The sequence below is a fragment of the Anolis sagrei genome, chromosome 1, assembly GCF_037176765.1.
Source record: "Anolis sagrei isolate rAnoSag1 chromosome 1, rAnoSag1.mat, whole genome shotgun sequence".
Lineage (NCBI taxonomy): Eukaryota > Metazoa > Chordata > Lepidosauria > Squamata > Dactyloidae > Anolis > Anolis sagrei.
In genome coordinates this window covers 328,574,631-328,594,772 of record NC_090021.1, presented here as the reverse complement: position 1 = coordinate 328,594,772, position 20,142 = coordinate 328,574,631, and the positions used below count along the sequence as shown (strand labels likewise).

The 20,142-nt window shown below is 41.2% G+C and overlaps 1 protein-coding gene across 1 annotated transcript in view; it reads right to left on the bottom strand.

Annotated features, from left to right (window-relative positions):
- Nucleotides 1-1,401: 1,401 nt before the first annotated feature.
- CLBA1 (clathrin binding box of aftiphilin containing 1) overlaps nucleotides 1,402-20,142 on the bottom strand; it is a 31,691-nt gene continuing 12,950 nt past the window's right edge. The window contains exons 2-6 of the mRNA XM_060754567.2: nucleotides 17,063-17,758; nucleotides 14,796-14,944; nucleotides 13,282-13,411; nucleotides 7,354-7,467; nucleotides 1,402-2,958 (exon numbers count right to left, since the gene is read on the bottom strand). Coding sequence (XP_060610550.2) covers nucleotides 2,791-2,958; nucleotides 7,354-7,467; nucleotides 13,282-13,411; nucleotides 14,796-14,944; nucleotides 17,063-17,533 — 1,032 coding nt within the window. The 5' untranslated portion in view covers nucleotides 17,534-17,758 and the 3' untranslated portion in view covers nucleotides 1,402-2,790. The remainder of the gene's footprint in view (nucleotides 2,959-7,353; nucleotides 7,468-13,281; nucleotides 13,412-14,795; nucleotides 14,945-17,062; nucleotides 17,759-20,142) is intronic.

The following is a 20,142-nucleotide window of genomic DNA, read 5'->3' as shown; positions in this document are numbered from 1 at the left end:
ACACTTTAAAAGCCTGTCGATGCCCAAAGGCAGCTGAAGTTTCACTGAACTATTGCTCTAAAATGAGTAATAAATACACAAAACTGTTTATCCTAAATTGTTGACACTGTCAAACAGGTTTTACTGTAGAACAACCTACAAGCTCTTAAATTAAGCTTACGAGTATAAACTAGGCCCCATTTATACTGGCATTTACTGCAGTGCTAGGACAAATTCTTACCCTTGTCACTTGTCTTGTCAGACAAGAAAAATGTCTGGGCCAGGCCAACACAAGCAAGTAATGATCCAGGAAGATGGACTAGAAGGCTTTAGAAGAGGGGCGAAATTGTGGCACTCCAAGTAGCGTCCAACTGTGGTCCCTATCATTCCTGGTCATGCTGAGCCAGAAAAGAGGAGTCGTAACTCTCCAGATGATGTTAGAATGCATGTTTCTTATAAGGAATCGCCCCTTAGAGGATTTCCTGCTCTTAATATAGCTCACAAACTTAATTGCAAGCTAATATAATTATAAAACATGAGTCAGATAATCCACTTGCATTATTTATGTTACGTTATTTACAGATATGGGAGAGGTAGAGAACTTAACTCTCTCACTCTGAGGCTCTCTCTACTGCCCTCTGGCATCCTCACCTCAGATGATGAGGTTGCTGCAAAAGCCTCCTATAGTGTAATTGTTGACCCTTTCAGTCCCCTTCCCCAGCCCATACCTCCTTTATCCCACTCCCAGACCACTGCTCTTCCCAATCCATCTCCACTTCAGAGGAATGGACATGGGGTTTAAGTCATGGCTTTCCTGTAGCTGGCATCACTAGTTAGCCAGAGGTGTGGAAGGGAAAGCACAGAAAGTCACAGCTACCATCTCAGGATTTCTTCTGAAGATGTGAGACAGCCACATCTATTTCCATCAGTCCCAACTTTTGCAGTCCAGGACCACAGCAAGATCCTTTGTGGGTAAGGAAAACCTATGGTGAGCCTCCCTTTTACCCCCAAGGGGCCTTTTGACTCCATCTGCCCACTCATCAGCCAAGGCCTCCTCACTCAATGCCTTCATTTCTCTTCTGCACAGATGGATTGGTCTTCCTCGGTGGAGAGAAGCACTGGAAACCCATCTGTGCAGCAGCAGAGGAAACGTTAGCAAATCAAATCTGCAATAGTTAAACCCACCACTGTGGAGGGCTGACTGTAATAACTTTCCACCAATCCCAGATCTTATTTGGTGGATGCATTTGAGCTCTGTAGAGTTGAAGGAGTTACCCTTCACCTACTTCAAGACTTTGTGGGACTTACATGATGTGGCCTGGATCCCTTGTATAGAAAAAAGAGGAATGTTCAACAAAGGGGTCATAAATGATCCAGGGAAGAGGCTGGAGAAGCTTCTTTTGAAGTTTCCTAATTTACTTCCTAATTTACACCCAAATCATTAGTTTAAATGGCTTTTCAAACTTTTCAAACTTCACTGAACTCGTACCAGTGACTTGAAATGTGACCATCACTCTTTATTTTCACTACACTGCAAGAGAGTGCTAGTCACATCATTCAGAAAGGACAGCAGTGCCTCTTTTCCCAAATATAAAATGGCTGAAACCTTTGTTTTTTCAAAAATATTGGCTGTAGAATTCGTAGGCACTGAACTGGATAGAACAAGCTGTTGACAGAGCTTATGTACGCATAGCATTTGTTGAGGAAAGCAATAGGATTTGCTTAGCCCATAAGGGTCCTAGAGCTTTTTAATGTAATGCCAACACTACTGGCCAATTCAACCCATACACCTGTGCTATCACGTTAGAAATAAAATTATTTGAACTGCTCAGGAGTATCAGTTTTAGAACACGATTGAATCAGATACAGTCAGCCATTCACCTTGGTAGATTTAAGTGTTCTCCCTAGGAATCTCTAGGTCCTCCAATGCACCTCCGTGGTCAACTTCTGCTAGAAACTGATAATAGAATCTGCCAGAAAGACCTAGAGCAGTGGTTCTCAACCTGTGAGTCCCAAACGTTTTGGCCTTCAACTCCCAGAAATCCTAACAGCTGGTAAACTGGCCAAAACACCTGGGGACCCACAGGTTGAGAACCACTGACCTAGAGATTCCTAGGGAGAATACCTCTCTAGGTCTCCACTACAATTCTATGGTATGAAAAACCTATAGATTCTTAGATGTTCTCTCAGGCGAAAAAAATACAATAAAATTGTTATTTGCAGTTCTTTGCTTTCATGGAAGTCTTGTGTGCCTAACCCCAGCAGATGTGGAGGGCTGACTGTATTTTACTTTTCAGTTCAATGAAGAGCACAATCAAGAATGTAAGGATAAGTAGGTATCAAATCGTCTTCCCATAAGTTATACAGAAAGTCAGTTCAGATGCAAATTAATGTAATGAAGACCCATGTTTACAAAATAAAAGGCAACTCCTAAGAGTAGGGATCAGTAAAAAGATAGGCAGGGGCAACAAGTAAAGGCTGTCAGGGTTTGTAAGAACATGTGAGTGAAAGGATGGTGGCAAGGCACACCAAAAGCACGTGTTTAATCCTGGCCATAGCTAGAAAAGTTGGGGAAAGGCTCTTCAGTCCCGTAAGGCTATTTCACATGGCAAGAGTGAGTTAGCACCACAAACACTTCAATACGCCCCTAGTAGTTCATCAAATATCAGGAATCCTGTGCGCCTCTTGACAGTGTCATGAGTTACATTGCAGCCACAACCTTGGAGTGAAACATCTTTTCAGAGGCTTTTTCTGGATGAAGATTAGTAATAGGTTATAAGGAATTAAAAAGATGAATGACACGTATTTGTATTAACAGATGTTGCTGCTAAACATTTTCATCCTTAGGCTTTGTGTGGTAAAAATCCTCTTCTTTTGGGGAACAGTTATATATTGCATAATTCCGGTGGATGGGGTTTTCTTTACGAAGAGGTTATATGTGAAGAGATGACTCCGTCTTGCATCAGGGGATACAGAAAGCTGTGCCAAAAAACACACACAAAGGAAAGGAATGTGAAGGTCATTTATGCACTATACGGTAGCAACACAGGATTTACCACAAGGATATGCAACCACCCCAGTCTGAATTGTAGTGTATGTGCTTTCAAGTCAACTGCTGGCTTATAGTAACCCCATGAATGTCATAGTTTTCTTAAGCAAGGAACAACCCTAAGGGTGCAATTAGGACAGGGATGGAAATCGTTCAGACCTTATAGATAAAGTTGAACTACAACTCCCATAAGAAAATAACCAATGTCACTTCAAGACTCTAATACTTAACCACTAAAGCCACATAGCTGTTTAGCCACATGCTTCAATTTTTTAATTCATTGCTATATTCCCATTGGGTTGCAAATAAAACAAAATATATATTTAAAAGTGTTGAGCTAGTGGGCTTATTAATGAAAGACCCTCCTCATAAATGCACAGCAGAGTAAATTAGCAGCAGCGTCACCCGGCACCAGGAACCCAAAGTGATAAAAAGAACAAAAACACACAGACCAATGTTATCTCTTCCATAGGAGGTTTTTCTTTGTAGCAAAATAATATGGTTGCGCTATTTACAAGAACTACATTTCCGTAACACAAATATATAGTAGCTTTACACACAGCAGTCTTCACACTGGAGCTTCCTCACACAAGGCTTCTCTCACACAGAGGTTTACCTCACATCACTCAGGACAACACTAACTTTTCTTTGTAGCAAAATAATATGGTTGCACTATTTACAAGAACTACGTTTCCGTAATACAAATATATAGTAGCTTTACACGCAGCAGCCTTCACACTGGAGCTTCCTCACACGAGGCTTCTCTCACACAGAGGTTTACCTCACATTCCTCAGGACAACACTAGCTTTGCTTTGTAGTAAAATAATATGGTTGCACTATTTACAAGAATTACGTTTCTGTAACGCAAATATATAGTAGCTTTACACGCAGCAGCCTTCACACTGGAGCTTTCTCACACGAGGCTTCTCTCACACAGAGGTTTGCCTCACATCCCTCAGGACAACACTAGCTTTAGCTCTCTGATTCTAACAGGGTTTGGCTTACTATTTCAGAGCTTGACTCACATTTTTGTAATTCAAAATACCTAGTTCATTTTTTACTTTCTGACAAAAAGTACAAAACCACATTTCAAAATCCCAACACTGCACCATAAGTCATAAAAACATATCGTCAATGGCCTTGTAACTGGAGTCACAGGATTATTATAGTCTCTATTTATTTCTGGACTACTATAAATAAAGGCTCAGCATTCTCCAGGCTTGCCACCCCATTTGGCATAGTGAGCAGAACTACTGAAGCAAGCATATGCCTCTGGGTTGAGCTGGATTTCCCGTTTCTATAGACATGTAAATTCATGGTTTGAAGAGGAAACCCCAAAGTCCTCAGGAATTCTGCTTTTCTACTGGGGGAGAAAACCAAATAGACCTTAATTTTTCAAATGGTCATATGGGGAGATGAACAAAGTGTGTCTTTTCACATATGAGCCTTTTTGAGTCTTGTTCAAGAGAGGAAAGCTGGGCATAAATAAATGGGAGAGGAAGACTGGTCTGATCAGCCCTAGCAAGCTTTGCTAATGGTAAGGAATGCTGGGAACTGCAAACTACTAACGCAGTGGTTCCCAACCTTTTTTTGGCCAGGGACCACTTGATCAGTTTTTGGTCAACTTTAGATTCAGTTTGGTTATTTGGGGTGCTGATTCAGAAAATTGCATTGGATAGACCACATCAGCTCTAGTTTCTAATACAGAACATATGCCATTCAGTTTTTGTCATCTGCTCACCCACAGAAAACCATATTTAATAATCGAGAGCTGATGTGGCAGTAGTCATCTTTCGTGGGTAGTCAGCCTCTCCCCACCCAACATCCCTGTTGCCTCACACTGTAAGAGGGTGTTGCGAGACCAGTCACTCCTGTTGCCATGCAGTTTCAAGGCAACAGTGTAGTATGACTGCAGACCATATCTTCGTTCTTGCAGACCACTGGTGGTCCACTGACCACAGGTTGGGGACCAATGTATTAAAACAAGGTGTAAAGTAATTTGGACATCACTGATACAAGAATCAAGAGCTTTGGGGATTTCTTTTTTCACCAAAACTCAAAACTGACATTAGGATGATAAATCCTGTCGTCTACACCCAATGGTGTCCTTGTTGTACAACTCAGACACTGATCCATGTCTAGTGTAGTCTCAAGTGCTAAAGGAACTACCAAAAAGATTCCTTTATGTAGGGAATTGATTATTAATTTCTTGGAGAACTCCCCATGACGAGGAAGACAAAATAATAAAATGCATAAAACAAAATACATCTGGAATACTGTGTCCAATTCTGGGCACCACAATTGAAGGGAGATGTTGACAAGCTGGAATGTGTCCAGAGGAGGGTGACCAAAATGATCAAGGGTCTGGGGAACAAGCCCAATGAGGAGTGGCTTAAAGAGCTGGGCATGTTTAGCCTTCAGAAGAGAAGGCTGAGAGGAGACATGATGATAAATATGTGAGGGGAAGTCAGGGAGGAGAGAGCAAGTTCATTTTCTGCTACCCTGGAGACTAAGATGTGGAACAATGGCTTCAAACTACAGGAAAGGAGATTCCACCTGAAGATTAGGAAGAACTTTCTGACAGAGAACTGTTCAGCAGTGGAATTCTATGCCCTGGAGTGTGGTGAAGGCTCCTTTGGAGGCTTTAAAGCAGCGGCTGGATGGCCATCTGTCAGGGGTGTTTTGAATGTGATTTTCCTGCTTCTTGGCAAGGGGTTGGACTGGATGGCCCATGAGGTCTCTTCCAACTCAATGATTCAATGATTCTATCATTTCCGACCAATGGCAACCCTTAAATTGGGAATTTTCTTGGCATTATTTGTTCAGAGGGGACTTGCCTCTGCCTCGACCAAAATTATCCAATGACCGAGTGCAGATTTAAACCTTGGAGTCCAGAGTCCCAGGCCAGTGCTCAAACCACTACACCATGCTGGGTATATAAAATACATAATTATGAAGCCTAATTATAGTGACAGTACAATCTGGATTTTTCAGGTTACAGGTATTTTTAGCACAGAGTAAATACTGCACCTACTGATGAGTTCCACATGAAATAGAACAAGGCATTCTTTGGAGAGTTTATTTATCAAAAACCAGTGCCAAGTGTTGTGTAACTTTCTCAAAATAGTAACTGCATAGTTCATGACTGGAAAGGCGAGAGAAAATTTGCCATCTCAAAGAAGCACTGGGGAAGTTCCTCACCAAAGTACAGCTGGCTCAGACGTTTCTGCAGTGCCTTTAATTCTGCATTTGCATTTTCAAGGCAACAAACATTTCTTTGGTTTACAGTAAGAAGGCACTCTCTTCTTGTCATCTTATGCAAAACCTACTTGAGCCACTCCTTACTTGAAAGACCAGTTTGGCACAATTATCCAATCTGTCCTTTCTGATTTGACTTCCTGCTATCTCATGACAATATATGCTTCAGTATCACCCAATCTTGCTTTTCTTCCAAGGTGTGACTTAATCTTCATTTGCTGCCTGGTGGATTATTCCACTACAGAGAGGACCTGTCCTACACCACTCTTGTCCATCTGATCACTTCATTCCTTTAGTTGAGATGAGCAGCAATGCAAGCCATCTGCTTTCTGGAATGCAGTCCGCACCCATTGCATTCAGAATCAAAGCAAGGAGGGTGTGCGATTAAAGGCTGCCATGTGGAATGTGCCTGTTCAGGAACCCAACCAGCCATTTTTTCTGTCCAAATACTCTGTTCCTCTTCATGGCCTAAATATCCCACAGATCTTGGAAGCCAAGCAGGGTCAGTTAGTACTTGGACAGGAGACCAACAACTAATACCAAGTATTGGGGGTTATATTTTAGAGGAAGGAACTCACAAAAACACTTACTTATGAAAACATCTACAGAGACATTTGCTGGAACACCCCAGCAAGCAAGAGTCCAAAAGTGGCAGGCTCAAACCCAGAACCTCAATCGATGGCTGATACCAAATGAGAGACTCCCCCCTGGGCACACAGAAAACTGGGCGACTTGGAAGGCGCTGAACAGACTGCACTCTGGCACAACCAGATGCAGAGTCAATCTTAAGAAATGGGGCTACAGAGTGGAATCCACGACATACGAGTGTGGAGAAGAGCAAACCACTGACCACCTGCTGCAATGCAACCTGAGCCCTGCTACATGCACAATGGAGGACCTCCTTGCGGCAACACAACACGAGGAACTCTATTAAGGGGTCACGGCATTAGGAAGGTTGAGAAACACTGGTCTACAAGACGCAGCAACAAGCACCAATCACAAGAGAACATAAAATTTGATTGAACGGACAAAGAGATGAAAATGCTTCCTCGGTTCCTGGTTTTACCTTGGTTTGAATTAGTGATTTGCACATGTTCCCGTTACATTGACCAACACCGGAATCTTCCTTTTCTTTCATGCAGGTTTCCTCCAAAATATCATCTTCACCTTCTGAAAGAACCTAAATAGATATGAAACATCACATAAAGCACTTCCAAGTAACGCAGGTTTTATGGGCATGTTATAAGGCCAAATTTTTCCCTCTGTTGTCACAGAAGCCTGTGTCCTTCACAAATGAGGAAGAGGAACCGACAGCAGAAAGGTTATCTTCTCCCGCTGCAGCAATGCCCCGAAACCCCTGTGCTAATCCCTTTCTTTAAATAAGATGCCTTGGGCCTTTGACTGCGGTACATTCTGTCCTTCTTCTTTCCCAGAATAAAATGGAGAGAGAGAGAGACACTGTGAGTTCCTTAGAGAGAGCAAGATAAAAATACCAGAATGGAGGAATCTCTTTCTTCTTCTTCCTTAAACAGGGAACATCGTGTCATTTGTACTGATCACCTCCCTACTTCTTTTTTTTAAAAAAAAATAATTTGTTGTTTTCTAGTGTACACAAGGGAGTGGCGTGAGCTTCCGCTGTTAGCCCTAGCTTCTGCCAACCTAGCAGTTTGAAAACATGCAAATGTGAGTAGATCAATAGGTACCGCTCCGGCGGGAAGGTAACGGCGCTCCATGCAGTCATGCCGGCCACATGACCTTGGAGGTTTCTACGGACAACGCTGGCTCTTTGGCTTAGAAATGGAGATGAGCACCACACCCCAGAGTCAGACATGACTGGACTTAATGTCAGGGGACTACCTTTACCTTTACCTCAGTGTACACAAGAAACAAGAAACAAAGCAGACAACAGAAAAACAAAATAAAAACCCAGAAAAAGGGGAAAAAGAATAAAAAGGTATACAGAAGAGCAAGCATGTTTACAGAATGGTATATAGTCAGTGCTCGTTAAACATGTGAAAAATCAAATTTGACTGTACAGTTATTATACCTTAATATTTCTTGTCCCTCTAACCCAGGGGTCCTCAAACTTCTTAAACAGAGGGCCAGGTCACAGTCCCTCAAACTGTTGGAGGGCCGGATTATAATTTGGAAAAAAAAATGAACAAATTCCTATGCACACTGCACATATCTTATTTGTAGTGCAAAAAACACTTAAAAACAATACAATATTTAAAATGAAGAACAATTTTAAAATATATAAAATTATTAGTATGTCAATGGGAAGTATGGCCTTGCTTTTGGCTGATAGGATTGTTGTTGGTGTTGTTGTTGTTGTTGTGTGCTTTCAAGTCGTTTGAGACTTAGGTTGACCCTGAGCGAGGGCCAGGTAAATGACCTTAGAGGGCCATATCCAGACCCTGGGCCTTAGTTTGGGGACCCCTGCTCTAACACCCGTGAACCCAACCCCTATTATTATTATTATTATTATTATTATTATTAACTTTATTTGTACCCCGCTAGCATCTCCCGAAGGACTCGATGCGGCTTACACAGGCCGAAGCCTCAAAACACAATACAATAGAGAACATAACACAACAATAGCAAAGCAAATCAAACAATAAGCAAAATAACAACAATGGCAGTACATCAAGACATTATTAAAAACTGGTTCGGCCGGCGCACTGGGGTACAAGGGTTAAAAGTGCTGAAATGGCAGGAGGCACGTAGGATTAAAAGTGCGGTGTGCAGCGACGATTAGTTATGCTAAGGTGCTACTAGGACTTGGGTGGGGATTCCTAGTCTGAGAAGGCACAACGGAACAGCCAAGTTTTTAAATTCCTTCTGAAAACGGCTAGAGTAGGGGCCTGTCTGAGATCCTTTGGGAGGGCGTTCCAAAGTCGGGGGGCCACCACAGAAAAGGCCCTGTCCCGTGTCCCCACCAAGCGCGCTTGCGACGTGGGTGGGATCACGAGCAGGGCCTCTCCAGATGACCGAAGCGAGCGTGTGGGTTCGTAGATGGTGATGCGGTCACGCAGGTAGGGTGGTCCCAAACCGTGTAGGGCTTTGTAGGTGAGCACCTGCACCTTGAATTGGGCTCGGAAAATAAATGGCAGCCAGTGGAGCTCCTTAAACAGAGGGGTAGACCTCTCTTGATAATGAGCCCCGGTTAGCATCCTGGCTGCTGCCCGCTGGACCAATTGAAGTTTCCGAGCCCTATGACCCCTATGACCTTCGACACCCCTCAGTATGGATCACATAACTAATCCACTAACCTACATGTTTTATTTCACTAAATCCCCTTTATGGTGCTCTTCAAATCTACTTTTGTCTTCTTTTCCAGATACCCAAGTGCCAACCTCAATTTTTGTACAAATTCGTCATAAATAATAATAATAATAATAATAATAATAATAATAATAACTTTATTTGTACCCTGCTACCATCTCCCCAAGGGGACTCAGTGCGGCTTACATGAGGCCGAGCCCACAATACATCAGCAAAAACAACAACAACAGCAATACAAAACAATAAAATAAAACTCATAAACAAAAAACAAGCAGTAAACTTTAACAATAGTACGACAACACTTAAAAACCTATGGCTGGGCCAAATGTAATAATTAAAATTTTAAAAAATAATGCTGAGCATGACCAGGTGAAATATATAACTAGGATAGAATTTCAGAGAGGAGAATTTCAGAGTGTGCAGACAATCCTAGATCATTGATAAAGTGCATTTAGGGACATATTGCTGGGAGTTTCCTTATTCTGGGAAGGCACACTGGAACAACCATGTTTTCAGGCTCTTCCTAAAGACTGCCAGAGTTGGGGCATGCCTGATGTCCTTGGGGAGTGAGTTCCAGAGTTGAGGGGCCACCACCGAGAAGGCCCTCTCTCTCGTCCCCACCAATCGCGCCTGCGATGGAGGTGGGAGCGCGAGCAGGGCCTCTCCAGATGACCGAAGAGATCATGTGGGTTATTTCCTCCTCTGCTGCTATTTGTCAGTGTGACCGTATATACTCGAATATAAGCCGACCCTAATATAAGCCGAGGCACCTAATTTTACCACAAAAAAAACTGGGAAAATGTATTGACTCGAGTATAAGCCGAGGGTGAGAAATGCAGTAGCTACTGATAAGTTTCAAACTAGATATACATACTAATAAAATTACATTAATTGAGGCATTACTAAATATTCAAAAATATTTACATAAAATTGTAATTTAAGATAAAGCTGTCCAACTCTGATTAAACCATTAGTCTAACCTTCTTCAATGTAAATGTGTTTACAAATCCTTCCAATAATAATAAAGGGAGTAAAATAATAAAAGTAATAAAAATAATAGAGAAAAATAATGGAAATGTAATAACAGTAATAGAGTAAAAGAATAAATGTAACTAGCACTAATTTATCTAGAGTAGAAGAATAAATGTAATTATTTATTTCGTATCAAAAGAATTTAATAAATTAGTATAAAACTGATAAAAATAGAAGGAGCGCAGGCAGCGAAATATCTTTTGAACAAATCATAATAATTAGAAAGTAAAATAATAAATGCAATAAAAATAATACTACGTAATAATATTGTAAAATAGTAAATAACCTTGACTCAAGTATAAGACAAAGGGAGATTTTTCAGCCTAAAAAAGGGGCTGAAAAACTTGGCTTCTACTCGAGTATATACAGCACTAATTTATCTATCAAACCCTTAATAGTTAACTCTTTTTCCCCCTTCCATGTTTTGTCTATAATTAGTTTCGCAGCAACAAAGCAATATTAACAAATTTCTTCATCTCCTGCGCTAATGCACCTTCTAAATATTCCTAATAAGAAAATTTTCAGTGTTTTCTTGCCCTTTTTGTTAATCATATTGTTTGTTTGTTTTCACCACTTTTTTCCAGAATTCTTGAAGTATATTACAGGTCCAACCTACGTGGAAAAAAGGATCCCTTCACCTTCTTACATCTCCAGCAAGCCCCTCGTCCTGTTTTCTCTATTTTAGCCAATAACTCTGGAGTTTTGTAGGTGCTGTAAAACATTTTAAACATATTTTCTCTAATTGAGCCAACTAGATGTTCTCATTCTTCCAAATCAATATTTCTACCTAAATCTTTAGTCCATGTAAACATTACAGTTTCTATCTGGTTACCTACTAAGTTGTATTCTAAACTGTTTTTGTAGAGCCTGAAGATTAGGCCTTTGCTGCCCTTCTCGAAGATATTTCCTAATTCCATATCCTACTTTTGCTAAATCTGTCATGTAATTGGAAGAAGCCCCTTGATTGGGGAGCAGAATGGACACATGTCAGTTAACTTGCAGTGGCACAAATGTTGCATAATGGAAAGTCTCTTTACAAAAGAAAACAAGCAATGCAGTTTGCAAGTGGAAAACTATCATGCAAAAAGCCAGCTTTGAACAGTGATTTTCCCTTTCCTCGTTTGAGATATAAAGTTGCTTAGCGCTTTCTGGTTGTTCAGGAATGCTCCAAAGTCCCTTGGACCAGATCCAAAGAGCCAGTAGAAAGCATTTTTGTAGATGTAGTAACGGCGCTCCATGCTGGCCACATGACCTTGGAGGTGTCTATGGACAACGCTGGCTCTTCGGCTTAGAAATGGAGATGAGCACCACACCCCAGAGTCAGACATGACTGGACTTAATGTCAGGGGACAACCTTTACCTAAGACAAATTCAGAGAAGCCTTGAATGCCCACTTTGCATCCTGGGATTTTTTTCCTGTCCCTAAAGGGCCAAATCCCCTAATTGTATGTAGAGTTCCCATTTAAGTCAGTGGTCACAATAGGACTGTACTGTGCAAAGTAGCAGAAGATTGCACTTAAATAAGGTAGTTTATAAAATACAAGATATTAAAGGTAAAGGTTTCTCCTACATATATGGGGACTGTATTGTATGATATGAAAAGGAGAATGGGTTTGAAAAATTGTTCAAAAGGCTCATGACAAGGCTGAGGCATATATGAATGGTTATGAAGACATATTGGTTCATCTTCTAGTTGGGCTTCTCCTAGCACTATAAACTAAGCTATCATATCATATTAAAGTAAAAGGTCAAGGTTTCCCCTGACATGAAGTATAGTCATGTCCGACTATGTGGGGTGGCGCTCATCTCCATTTCTAAGCCAAAGAGCTGGCGTTGTATGTAGACACCTCCTAGGTCATGTGGCCAGCATGACTGCATGGAGAGCCGTTACCACCAAGGCGGTACCTAACTCACATTTGCATGTTATCGAACTTCTAGGTTGGCAGAAGCTGGGCCTAACAGTAGGAGCTCACCCTGCTCCTCGGATTCAAACCGCTGACCTTTCGGTCAGCAAGTTCTGCAGCTCAGTGGTTTAACCCACTGCGATACTGGGGGCTCCAAAAATGAAGGTAGGAAACAAAATTTTTGATATCAAGCCAAAATAGGGCAAACTCCCTTGTCTCATTGGAAGATGCCTGGCACTTCTGTATGAAGATGGCAGTAGCTATTAAGAGGTTTAGCACAGCTGGTAAATCATCAGCAATTATAAGATCTATCAACCAGAATGTTGCATCTTCGAAGCCCCGAGTTGGCGTGAGCTGCCAACTGTCAGCCTAGCTCCCTGTTTACCTAAGCAATTCGAAAACAGCTTTAGCTGTGATTAGAGAAATTAGGTACTGCTAAAAAGCAGGGGAGGTGTTTTACGACGCCATAAAGAAAGAAGATCAGAAAATGCTGTGCGATCAAAAGGAAGGAGGAAATCCTGACGGTTCCTCATAGAGGATAGATCAACAGCCACCCCTGGACTCGAGCCCAACCTTCCATGGCACCTCCTTCTGTTCTGTCTGTCTGTGTATTGTCTATATAAAGCAGCAGTCAATGTTTGCCGTGTATGTGTACTATGATCCGCCCTGAGTCCCCTTCGAGATGAGAAGGGCAGAATATAAATAAAGTATTATTATTATTATTATTATTATTATTATTATTATTATTCCACAAAATTATATATGCCTAGTACCTTTTGATGAAGATCTATTCCAAGCACAGCTAAAAGGTTTTCCTGATGACGAGATTCATTATGACGACATTTTAAACTGGAGAGGTGACTGCAAGAGGTGAGGGTCTTCCATATGTCTGCCGAGTCAATGCTTTGAAAGGAAAAAAAACAATTCAGATTAATCCAAGATTGCCAAACACATACCAAACACATGCCTCATAGTAAACCACTCTTCCACCTGAATGATTCAGTTACAAAGAATAAAGACAGTGAACACACCCAATCTGCAAATGACCTTAAGTAATATATAGGAACAAAAGCAGTGGTTCCCAACCTTTTTTTTTTGACCAGGGACCATTTTGACTCGGGACTACTCTCCAACATTAGTACCAAAAAGGATATGAATTAGTTTTTGGTCAGTGTCAGATTTGATTTGCTCATTTGGGGTGTTGATTCAGAAAATTGCATTGGATAGACCACATCAGCTCTAGTTTCTGATAAAGAACATATGCCATCCAGTAGTCACCGTCTGCTCGCCCACAGAAAACCATATTTAATAATCTAGAGTTGATGTGGTAGTAGTAATCTTTCGTGGGTAGTCAGCTTCTCCCCTCCTGACATCCTCGTTATCTCAACACTATAAGAAGGTTTTGCGAGACCAGATACTCTCATTGCCATGTGGTTTCGAGGCAACAGGTAGTAATGGTGAGGCCGCGGACCATATTTTCATTCTTGTGAACCACTGGTGGTCAACAGGCCACAGGTTGGGAACTACTGGACTAAAACGTGCACTTGGATCACTAGCAATACATCTAAAAGGTTGCTGATTTGGGAAACACTTTAAATTTGAACCTTTCTGCACTACAGGTAAATAAATAGCATTCATATTGATAATTTTCACAGGGCACTGTAATTATGTGATAAAATACTGGTACTTTTCACAAAATTACAATTTCTAGCATTCTTGAAAAACCCACAACAAGCTAACACAAAAAGCAGTTCAATACACGGTAACGTTATGTAGTAATTACTGTATTTATGAATTTAGCACCAAAACATCGCAATGTATTGAAACAGCTGTGGATCTGGGCAGGAGGCAGACTGCATTGGATAATACAGAACGTTGGATGAGCAAAGGTTGGATAAGCGAGACTCTACTGTAGTTAGTTTAGTATAGTCTAAGGGTCTCCCTTTCCCCATGTTTCCTGTATGACAGTTTGGAATATATCTATTTCTTCTCTGCTCTCATTCCGATTGGTTGTTTAAAATGAAAACTTTTCTACTGCAAGCTTTTTGTATCTGACTTCTGCCTTCTTACACTTTAGTATGGAGTGTATGTGATGTGTTCTTTGAGATCTCTCTCTGCTTGTGTGTCAAGAGGGATGTAATGATTTGTGTTTTTCCCTGGGGCTGATGGAGGTGTTGTCCATCAACATCAGGCACTCCACACTTTGACCACATCTGGCCTAAATCCAATTGTTAGTCCCGACCAGAATCGATTCACCTAATATATTCTTAAAAATATAAACTATTACCAAAGTTGTTGCTCTGTACATTCAGGAAGTTCTGTTTTTTCTGTTTTTGCGTGAAGTATTTGTTCCAAACTGCTTATTTTTCCCAAGAACTGCGGTACTGGAATGTCTGGAAAGCTCCGTTTAATGACATCTTCAGTACTGGAGACAGCCTAGAGAAAGCAAAATAATGCATATGCATTGAAGCCAGCAGTGTGATATACACAGTGTCAAAACATGCAGTTTGATTATTACAGTGAACAAAGGAAATCATTGTATATTGGATGTCTCCGAGACATGCTTACAATATCTGTACCAGGGAGCTTCACATTTGTTTAGACAAGCTAACACAATCCCCACCATTTTAGACATCCAGCAAGCCTACAGATTATCAGACATTGGAAAGATATCCAACATAGTGAATCCAGCCAGTCAAGATTAACTAGTAAGCGTTCATGTCTGTGTGATTTTGCTAGTCCCCTCAAATATTTTTCAGACAGGTCAACATAACAAATGCATGCAAATTCATGATTTCGTCTTTATACAACAACCTCCATAACTGCCTAGATCAGGGCTTGCTCCTCTTGTACACCTTGATTTCCCTCCTTGGATGTCTCCCTAACATATTTGGTCACCAAACCCAAAAATAAACAAACCCACAATGTTAAACCTGTGAGTATAGAGAGCTGACTATATTTACCTAAGTTTGGTTTTTGCCTTGGGAGAACTCTCACTGTTGTTTTGCTGCTGATGCTGCTGTTGTTGTTGTTGTGTGTATTCAAGTCGTTTCTGAGCCATGGCAACCCATAGGTGAATTTATTTTTCTTGGCAAGATTTGTACACAGAGGGTTCGCCTCGGCTTCCCTCTTGAGCAGTGTTTCTCAACCTTCCTAATGCCACGACACCTTAATACAGTTCCTCATGTTGTGGTGACCCCCAACCATAAAATTATTTTCGTTGCTGCTTCATAACTGTAATTTTGCTACTGTTATGATTTGTAATGCAAATATCTGATATGCAGGCTGTATTTTCATTCACTGGACCAAATTTGGCACAAATTCCCAATAAGCCCAAATTTGAATACTGGTGGGGTTAGGGGGGGATTGATTTTGACATTTGAGAGTTGTAGTTGCTGGGATTTATAGTTCACCTACAATCAATGAGCATTCTGAACTCTACCAACAATGGAATTGAACTGAACTTGGCACACAGAACTCCCATGACTATCAGAAAATACTGGAAGGGTTTGGTGGGCATTGATTTTGACTTTTGGAGTTGTAGTTCACCTACATCCAGAGAATACTGTGGACTCAAACAATGGGATTTATAGTTCACCTACAATCAATGAGGATTCTGAACTCTACCAACAATGGAATTGAACCAAACTTGGCACAAAGCATTCCCATGACCATCAGAAAATACTGGAAGGATTTGGTGGGCATTGACTTTGACTTTTGGAGTTGTAGTTCAGCTACATCCAGAGAGCACTGTGGACTCAAAAAATGATGGATCTGGACCAAACTTGGCACAAATACTCAATATGCCCAAATGTGAACACTGGTGGAGCATGGGGAAAATAGACCTTGACATTTCAAAGTTGTAGTTGCTGGGATTTATAGTTCACCTACAATCAAAAAGCATTTTGAACTCTACCAATGGTAGAATTGGGCCAGACTTCCCACACAGATCTCCCATGACCAACAGAAAATACTGTGTTTTCTGATGGCCTTTGGCAACTCCTCTGGTACCCCCTTGCTACCCTCAGGTTGAGAAACACTCGATTAAGAGGACCTCCATCTTGTCTGGAATCAATTTCAATTTGTTTGTCCTCATCCTTTCCACAACAGCTGACATGCACCGGTTCAGGGTCTGGGCTGGTTCCTTGGCTTATTACACAATTAATGTGTAATTGTATTTTTAAAAATGTGTTTACATCGTAGCTGCAAGTTTACGATCCAAGACAATAAGGAATAGGAGTTAACTGTACGGGTATAGCTTAGGGCCAAGAAATGCAAAACTGTGTAGACAAAAACCTGATTGTACGAAGACAAGGACACTCTTATTTGGGAATCGTAACACAAAGGAAGGGAGATATTTGAAAAATGTATGAATTAAGAGAGCTTTTTTCCCTCTGTTTTATGAAGAGCAACCCTTTTCCCTCTCTTGTCTGAGACAAGTTATCATACAGCAAAGAAAGATACAGAAAATACATGGTAATACCATGGAAACAGCATTCTTAAACAGGAAAAAGTGGTGAGGATTAAGTAAATAGATTTCTTATCAAAACATACCATAACATTAGCTGAAGTTTCTTTTCGGTTGTGTCTAGCCACTTGTGAAAAACACTGTGTCCATGAGGTAGTGGTGCACTTGTGGTTGAGGTCGGCCCCATTCATATAAACTTGTTTTTCACTTAGCTTTCCCAAAGACTCTGGGCTGTCGCTTGCATTCTCCAACTTGACTTCACTGAATGCTTCAAAGTCACCCCATGAACTGCTGGATTCCACTGCGCTGGTGTCATAAGAAGTCTCCGGTGACGTTTCATGCACATTTCCATTGCCATTCTGGCTATTAGGAAAACTTTTCTGAACTTTCTCCACTTCAAAACTTTCATCAAGATTCCCAGCTCGGTTTACGCAATATTCATGAGCTCCATCACTGTTGAGAGCGGCGATAGATGTCTCGGCTGGCAGATCTTGTGAATACGACTGTCCAGAAAGCACCTCATTGCTATGCATTTCCGCTAAATTCTGGCCCTGCATTCCTGCTACAGCAGCAAGGGAGAATCATTCAGAAAACTGGACCAAAACACTCCAACATCCAACAAAAACTGTTAATATTTCAAAAACGTAACCGGGTACTGCCTTGTGCCTTCAACAGCCTACAAGAATGTTGCTAAGGAGAGCAAGGTGTCCTTCAACGCCTCCCGAAATGTCCAAGCAATGCTTGTTTTTCAGTCTTAACTTGATTCCAATCCAGATTCCAGTCTGCAAAAGAAAGGTTATTAAATACAGAGCTCTCTGATAATGCTGTGCACTAAGCTTAGAAAAGATAAGCTATGTGGAGGAGGGAGGCTCTTGCTGAGTCAAACACATTCCACCGTGATGCATTGAAAGCTTGCACATTAAAAGCCCAACACTGAAATCCCCTAGGCGAGTTTTACTTGCAGAGTTCAACATCTATTCAAAAGACCGACCGAAGTTTTGAACTTGAGTTTCTCAGACAGGGCTTCCTGTGATGTGGTAAGCCACTTTGGAAACTCATGGTGTTTCATAACCAGCTTGAAAACAGAAGAAAGGGCAGCAATTAAGTGGGCACACAAAAGCTTTAGTTAATGGCTGACTGTTTTGTTGTTTTTATGTTTATTAATTGCAAATCGGGTGTTTCCCAAATGGGATGCACCCCACACTGCAGAATTAATGCAGTTTGACACCACTTTATTTGCCATTGCTCAATGCTATGGAATCAAGAAGTTGTAGTTTCACAAGATCTTTACTCTTCCCTGACAAAAGTCTGGTGCCTCGCCAAACGACAACTCCCAGGATTACATAGCATTGAGCCAAGGTAGATGTGGTGTCCAACTCCTTTACTCATAATTCTACAATGAAGGTGCACCCTGGGTGGTATATTACAATCCTAAGGTAAAGGTTTCCTCTGACATTAAGTCTAGTTGTGTCTGACTCTGGAGGTTGGAGCTCATCTATAATAATAATAATAAAACTTTAGTTGTGCCCCGCTACCATCTCCCCAAGGGACTCGGTGCGGCTTACATGAGGCCGAGCCCACAACACAGCAATAACAAAAGCAAAAACAACAGTAATACAAGCAGTTTTCTCTATTTTTAAGCCGAAGAGCCGGCGTTGTTCATAGACACCCTCAAGATCATGTGGACAGCATGACTGCACAGAGCACCTTTACCTTCCCGCAGAAGTAATACCTACTGATCTACTCACATTTGCATGTTTTTGAACTGTTAGGTTGGCAGAAGCTGGGGCTAACTGTGGGAGGTCATTCTGCTTTCCAGATTTGAACCGCCAACCTTTCGGTCAACAACCTTTTGGTCAAGTTTAACCCGCTGCACTACCAATCCTAAATAGCCAGAATTTAGAGAATGGGTGTGATTGACTCCTTTATGCTCCATTTAATCACTACCTGGTTTGCCGCAAACTGTAGTTTGCAAACTGTAGTTTGTTGTTTCATTTGAACTAGCAAACGTACTAATGTTGGAGAGTGGTCTCTGGACCAAAAAAGGTTGGGAACCACTGCTGTAGTTGGTCCCAGCGAGATCCAAGCTTTAGATTCGGTTTGGTTATTTGGGATGCTGATTCAGAAAATTGCACTGAATAGACCATGTCAGCTGAATCAGAAGAATCAGAAAATTTCATTGGACAACCACATCAGCTCCAGTTACTGATACTGAACATATGCCACCCAGTAGTTGCCATCTGCTCGCCCACAGAAAACCATATTTAATAATCCTCGGCACTTATAAGAGGGTTTTGTGAGACCAGTTGCTCTCGTTGCAACGGTGTAGTAATGGTGAGGCCGTGGACCATATTTTAGTTCTTGCAGATCACTGGTGGTCCATGGACCACAGGTTGGGAATTACTGAACTACAGACACGACTTGCTTCCAAGATTCCCTGGTGGTAATAACCCTAAAAGATGGTTCCCTTTTCCCTGGGCAAAAGGGCAGGCAAACTTATTGATACAAACCAGGAAGCGTTTTCTTAAGCACCATCCTCGTAAAACTAACAGAAAAGCGACTATTCTCATACAATGGGTGAGTCAGCCTAACAAAAAGAGCTGGGACTTATACAGTTCCATCACACATTTTTTAAAAATTGGATAGGAAGAATAATACTAAAGCTGGCAGGGGTCAGCATAGTTCTTAGAGAGATTTATTATTATTTGGGTTGTAGCTTCAATTTTTCAGGGGAAAAAAAACCCCAACTTGCCTTCTGGCATTAAGATACTCATTCATCATTCTGTAGTATTTTAAACCCACAAATCTGGAAGAAATTATTTATCTGCCCAATATATGCAAATAATTGTTGCACTACAGAAAGACTTAGATCTTGACACTGACAAAGCATCACTTTGGAAACAAATCAGAGGATGTATTGCCAAGAAGCCAGCTTGTTTTAATTGAGAACTTCCCTGTATAGCTTTATCGGACAGTAAAACCCTCGGCCTCTTGCCTTATATTCTGTTAACTTGGGAGGACTGATTACAATAGTAATGTAAAAACAAGTTGTGTATTTCAGTCTAGATATTTTGTTAGAAATGGCAACCTTCTCAAGCCTCCACTAGTTGTTTGTTATGTATATAATTCAGATTGCTTACTGTATTGTATATGTGTGCGTTGGTTT